This window comes from Macrosteles quadrilineatus, unplaced genomic scaffold (assembly GCF_028750875.1).
Source record: "Macrosteles quadrilineatus isolate MER2022 unplaced genomic scaffold, UCM_ALF_1.0 Scaffold_3__2_contigs__length_128488019, whole genome shotgun sequence".
Taxonomy (NCBI): Eukaryota; Metazoa; Arthropoda; class Insecta; order Hemiptera; family Cicadellidae; genus Macrosteles; species Macrosteles quadrilineatus.
In genome coordinates this window covers 31,634,230-31,641,025 of record NW_026542596.1, presented here as the reverse complement: position 1 = coordinate 31,641,025, position 6,796 = coordinate 31,634,230, and the positions used below count along the sequence as shown (strand labels likewise).

The 6,796-nt window shown below is 34.2% G+C and overlaps 1 protein-coding gene across 3 annotated transcripts in view; it reads right to left on the bottom strand.

Moving 5' to 3' along the window:
* Positions 1-396: 396 nt before the first annotated feature.
* LOC128990701 (uncharacterized) overlaps positions 397-6,796 on the bottom strand; it is a 43,925-nt gene continuing 37,525 nt past the window's right edge. For all 3 annotated transcript variants that reach the window (XM_054413222.1, XM_054413223.1, XM_054413224.1), the window contains exons 7-12: positions 5,920-6,043; positions 5,137-5,351; positions 4,144-4,333; positions 3,299-3,511; positions 1,342-1,560; positions 397-855 (exon numbers count right to left, since the gene is read on the bottom strand). In XM_054413222.1, coding sequence (XP_054269197.1) covers positions 497-855; positions 1,342-1,560; positions 3,299-3,511; positions 4,144-4,333; positions 5,137-5,351; positions 5,920-6,043 — 1,320 coding nt within the window. In that variant the 3' untranslated portion in view covers positions 397-496. The remainder of the gene's footprint in view (positions 856-1,341; positions 1,561-3,298; positions 3,512-4,143; positions 4,334-5,136; positions 5,352-5,919; positions 6,044-6,796) is intronic.

Sequence of the window (6,796 nt, the reverse complement as noted above, 5' to 3'; positions counted from 1 at the left end):
AAAAAATGAAGCAGGCTAGAAACATTATTTTCACCTCCCATGAAGTTTCATTACGTCTTTAATATTTTCAAATTTACCTCTACGCAGGGGCGTAGTCGTAAATTTTGCAGTGCGGGAAGACACACCATCGTCTCAAGAAAACAGGGTTCGCCTATTAAAACAACATTTTTTTGGAAAATCAGGGTGAGAACACCATTCCCACACGTTAGAAGCCCTACTTAACCGCACCCTTAACAGAAAGAAAAAAAAACATGTATTCATACTCATAAATCTCGTTCCTTTGTAAAGTAATACCAAAAGCTTACATAAGTGTTCCTTTAATGATAAGGAGGACAAATTCAAATTATTGAAAAAAAAACACAGTTTTAAATCTCAAAATAAATACTGTTTCTTTATTACAAACTATATCACTTTCCTTAAAGCTATGGTAAAAACAGTTTTTTACATATTTACAAAAATAAATATAATATTTACAACAGTCAGATTTTCTTGAGTTCTAAAGCACGACTATTCTTAGAACTGTGATCAGAGTAACTAAGAACAAAGAGAAGGAATTTGTTCCTGCAGAACTTGAGGCGAACGTTCCATTGAACGATGACCACCAATGAGTGAATGAAATGAATGAATCTTCTTTAGCCACCTCTCCCAATGTTACATTGTAATCAATTGAGTTTTCATGATGGAAGTCAATTTCTGCTCTGGGCTTATGTTGATTGTCGATGTCGCTGAAATAGTCTCCGCATTTCGGGAAGTTCTTTGGAACTGGTTCGAAATCAGAATGTTCCCCGACTTTTAAGACCAGCGCCATTCCAACCTCCACATGAAACTCTATATGGCAGTGGAACAGCCAGTAACCTGTCAAGAGAATATTAGGATTAAGTTGTTGTAGTAATGTTAACTCCAAAAGCATCATTCACTGAATCCTTGAAAGCTAACTATAAAAACAATCAAACGCTAGAGGGGGCTAAGCCCTAAAGGAAATAACCTCTTTGGTCATCCATCACTCCGCAAGATCATAAGCTTTATAATGACTCCTGAATCGTAAAAATCGGTTTAGTAAGACAGCTTAAAAATGAATATAACAGAGAAACCCCTTATTGTATTCAGTATATAGGTTAAAAAGCTGTTTTTTCCTTGGTGTGAATTGCTAGCCTAGTGGTTAGCGTCTCAGTCTTCAGCGAGAGGGTTAGCTTTGATCCTCGGTCCACTTACGCGTTTGTAATACCTTCTTTTAACATGCCATTGGTAATTGGTAGATACTCACATAACTCCATCGCCTTTGTAACTTGTTAAATAAAATTGTTGCATTACAATTTTTATGATTAAACTTCAAGAACTTACCCGGGTTAGAAGCGTGAACTCTCAGTATGGTGTATCCTCCATCGGGAACCGTGACAGTGTCTTTGATGGGAGGTCGGGTGAAGTTCCGTACAAGCATATTGGCTTGATCCAGCTCTTTCACCTTTTCCACGTCAACAGTCTCACCCAACCTGTCCATTCCTATTACCCGGAACGGGTGTCCGTGAAGATGGAACGGGTGGTTGGCGTTGTACGTGACTCCTGTAGAATTAGATAAAACTGCTTTGGATTGAAAGTAACAAGTTTCCTTTAACATACACTACTTCTTGACCAAGAGTAAAAAGCCGCGGGTATAAACTATCAAAATTAGCAAAATTGTTTTGCTATGGTATTTGATTTAGAATATTTGTTTTAAGGATAATTAACGCTTATATAATTTATTGTTGAGTTTCCATTTGATTTTTTCAGTTCCATTTTTGTGTTTGCTATTAAACATGGTTTTTCTGAATAATCTCTCTCATAAGCCATAATCAAAATGAAGATTTGTTTTTATTGAAGTTTTATTTTTTTACCAAAGTAGAGTGTCAATTATCAAAACTAATTGGTCAGTTGGTGGTTTGGATAATCATATCATTGAGATAACACTTACAAATATTCCAGGATGTGTAAATTTGTATGTGTTAAATAATACAGTACTTATTATGATTTCAAAGTTGTGTAACAAAACTAAATAAACGGTATCAGCATTCTGACACATACTTTCTCCCATAAGTTTGTCAACAACCTTTGTCATGGGTAAGCGGTGAGAGTAAATATACAGAAATGGGATTTGTACAATTTTTTCAGAATTTAAAGGACTATAACATTAAATTTTTATCAAAATCGTTCAGGCCATTTTTGGGAAAATCCGATTTTTCTGTTATTTTATGGGAAAATAACATAATTTACAATAACTTGTACAATTTTTTCAGAATTTAAAGGACTATAACATTAAATTTTTATCAAAATCGTTCAGGCAATTTTTGAGAAAATCCGATTTTTCTGTTATTTTATGGGGTTTTTATGGGAAAATAACATAATTTACAATAACTTTTGAACCGTAATGTTTACAGAAATAGGATTTGTACCATTTTGTTCAGAATGTAAAGGACTATAACATACTAAATTTTTATCCAAATCGTTCAGGCCATTTTTGGGAAAACCCTATTTTTCCGTTATTTTATGGGGTTTTATGGGAAAATCCCAATTAAAAATCAAAATTTCTAAAAAATTAAAAAACTATCATAATTGTAAGGACCATAACATACTATGTTGAATCAAAACTGGATTTTTTTCTAAAATCCTATTTTTTGTTATTTTATGGGGTTTTTATGGGATAATATCATAATTTACAATAACTTTTGTACCGTAATTTTTACACAGATGGGGTTTGTACCATTTTGTTCAGAATTTAAAGGGCTACAACATACTAAATTTTTATCAAAATCGTTTTGGGCCATTTTTGAGAAAATCCTATTTTTCAGGTTGTTTGTGGGTTTTTATTGGAAAATGCCCATTAAAAATCAAAATTTCAAAAAAATGAAAATACGCTTGGAGATACCATGGATTAGAACCTACATACCAAATTTCATTGAAATCGGACCACAGGTGTAGTCCCTAGCTCTGTACACATCCAGACACACACACACACAGACATCACTTCGAAAACCACTTTTTTCGGTCCAGGGGGACCCAAAACAAATATCCACTCAAAACTCAAACTCAAAAATGTTGACGAAAACAATACTTTCTCCATATACCGTACTATGGTATAGGGGGAGAAAGTAAAAATTAAAGTTTTTTTGAAGGTTGACCCTCAATAAATTGCACAAGAACTTGACAATTACCTTAAATAATGTCTAGGGACAGAAACTTACATTAATTGATAACAGGAACTTAACTCTTCGACTCAACATATACTGTAAAATTAGACTACGTATTAGACTAATACGCCACTCACCTTTATCGATGAGAATGATCTCGACAACGTTGCCGAGCGGAACATTGATGATGTTGGTACATTGACAGAAGGTGGCGTTGCAGTTAGCGAGTGTCTGGTGATCGCAGAATGTGTTCTGGTCAATGTTGTGGTATTGCGAGAGTAGAGGGAAGTGCGGCAATTTCATGGATATGTCGTTAAACTGTGGAGTGTACACACGCTCCTTCTTGGAAACTGCAATCAGATTATGTCGTAAAAAAATATACCTTTGTGACTTATGCACTAATATACTTTATGTCTATCCAACTTTAAAGGATTGCTCTTTAGCATCTTTTCAATTTGTTCAAATATGTTTTTTGCACAGTCAGAATTGTGAATTTTTTTTTAGGTAACATATGAGACACTATTCGAAAACAATTTGGATGGTTCTGTCATACATTTGCAGCAAAGTTATAGCATATAAATGACAACAGACAAATTATGATGAATTATTTAAGGTAATTAATTAACTACCTATTTTAAAGGTGATTAACAATTTAATAGATAGAGTAAATATTTTATCCTCATTGAAATACAGTAAATGCTATTTCGAGTGTCTGAAAGCATAACAAACCGAATAAATGAAAACTCAAATTTTCTGAAGATCAAATTTGATAAAATTTGTATTCATTCTTAAGCTAGTTGCACTGGTTTTGGATGATAGCTAAAAAAATTGGCTGCTATTTTATAACAATCGATGAATGCAAGCGCATACTTAGTCATGTACGCTACTGTGTCCCCAAGACTTTGTCGGCACTGGTCAATTCAATGGCAGTGCCTGGCTGCTTGCAGGTATTTTTTCAGATATCACGAAGTATTGATCTTACCTTCAGAGAAGCCGTACAGTTTGGACTTGTGGTAGTGAGGATTGTCCTTCGCATAGAAGTCGTAGGCTATGTAGACTTGTTGGTCTGCCTCTGGCTTCAACGCTACATCGTAGGATTCATCCATGGCCTCGAGGTGAGGTACGCTAAGCGTCCCTTCCTCCTTCAAGGCTACATTCAGTGCGTTCAGTTGCTGAGGAAAAAAGAATGGATTTTAAAGTCTAGAATATAGTCATGATTGATTTCCATGTTTTATTCCAAATGCGAATCAGTCCCAAGAAAATAAATGCTTCAAACTCAGTGCTGTTTTTGTATTCACGTATCCATTTTTTGTAATGACCTTTGATGGACATTTTGGGGGTCCAGTACAAACGTGAATCAGAATCACAAACCAACTCAATTTATTCACTGTAATACATTAAAATATCTTTATAAGCGAGTACAAGCTTCTTATTGCAACAGCACATCGAAGCTCATTGTGACTGTTTTGGACAAGTCTAAAGGAACATTAAAGAGTGCAAGAAAATAGGAACCAGAATATAGACAAAGATGTTGGGATTTTCATAATTTCGATTACCATACAATATTTTTGAGTGTTGGAAGAATACATGTTCATTTTACAATTTTCAGCTTAAGCTACAGAAGACTATGACAATTATTTGCTGAAAGTTTATTTAATGTTGCTGAATTTCTACAGGTTTATTTTTTAGGTTTTGAAAACAATTTTAATGGACCATTTGCAAGCAAACCACTCTTGTATATGATTCAAACTTTTTTTGTCCTAGGATGCTAGGCTCTATTAGCCCAAGATTGTTTTTCACATTATTTCAGGCTAGACCTAGGGGTTCCTGCATCATCATTTAGATCAAATCCATTGGTGATTTGGCGGGACTGAACCCAGTACCACTTGGACGGAAGTCCCATGCTCTACCACGAGACCAGCTCAATCCCCATATGTTTGTAAACTAGTAACATTACAGTTGACAATAGACCTACCAGTTCCCTCTTTGGATGTACGTTGTAGCCGACAGGTCCTTGAGGCTCCTCTGCAGGGGCTCCTTCATACCGCAGGATTGCCAATTGATGAGCCTTGGTGAATCTCTCGTCGCAGTCCATCAGTCCAGTGAAGCGCATCCAGTAGTTGCCAACCTCTGCATCAGCATCCAACACAAAGTCCCACCTCTCCCCGGCGTACGACACAAGTGAATCCACTGAAAATGTTTAGATGAAAATGTAGCAACGGTTGGTAAAAAAATGAACCATCTTTGAGAATGGAATGGACTAAATTGTTTATTGTTTTGTTTGTTGTTTGAATTTTATACTAAGCTAATAATATTTTAATAAAAACACACTTTATTAGTTTCCCTGTAGCAGCAAACCTAGGTACTCGTTAAACATAAATGTTAATTTAATAGATTAATTGAAAATCAATCCAGGTAAATAGAAATTCGCTTAGTCGGCAGGTTTGCTGCAGCGGGGGTATTTTATAAGGTTTTTCTATGATTAAAAATCAATAGCTCCAGTATTGTTTGTTTTTATATGTTTTAGACTCAAAATAATCAGTAAATTATAGGTGTTCATTTGAGCTATGGATTGTACTGTATTACTCAATCAAAAATCATAAATTTTCCTATTATTTCTCGGATATGATATTTATTTCAATGCTGCGGAGCAGCATGGGTCCTCTAGTTGATAACAAATAGATTTCAAGAATCAAGATCGTTTCTTGGTTCTTACTACTTGATATAGCCTATTTCTATAATAGCTACGACTACTGACCTGTCTTTGGCTTCACATCTGAACCGTCACTGCTGATGACAGTTAGCGAATGTCCGTCAATAGCCAGATCTATGGGACAGTTCTGTACTCCTGCGTTGATCAATCTAAACCTGTACCTCAGCCCCTGGAAATATTGTTCTACTTAATGTTTAAAGCAAAAGTGGTTTCATGTCAAAATATTTTTATAGTACTGTATTTTTTAATAACACTAGAGACTTCTTGCAATTTATAGTTAGAAAATTAATTTACAAGCATAGAGTTTTGGATACCAAAGGTATAATTTAACAAATTGATATTTCATTAATAATGGTAAATACCATAGAAAACATTGTAAACACATTAGACAACATATACTTTATGCGGTTGGTTTACTTAATGGGGTGAGTTGGCTTAATGAATGACCAATTCTTTACATAATTGTTAACTTGATTCTGATATTTAATAATTTTGTTCAAGGATTACTGAACATTTATGATCTGATTGTTTATATATTAAAAAACCCTGAATATCTTCAATTTAATAATCACAGTCACAACACTCGTTCTAAAAATACTGCGCTGTTAGAATCCCATCGCCTTAGTAAAACTAGTAATTGCCACATAATTTTATCAATTAAAGTGTATAATTCAGTAAAAAATAATATAAATATTCATTCAATTAACAAATTGAAGGCTATGTTTCATAATTATCTACTTCAAAACCCTTTTTATAGTCTGGATGATTATTTTAAACTGGGAGAAATTGTCCTTTAGTTTGGTTTTCATTTCGGTAAAGAATGTGAATGTTGTAATATTTGGCCTGTAAGAGTATTTTGTTGTTTATGTTAAGACTTGGTTTGATAAATGCAAATAGACTTTGTCAATGATATGTAAATGTA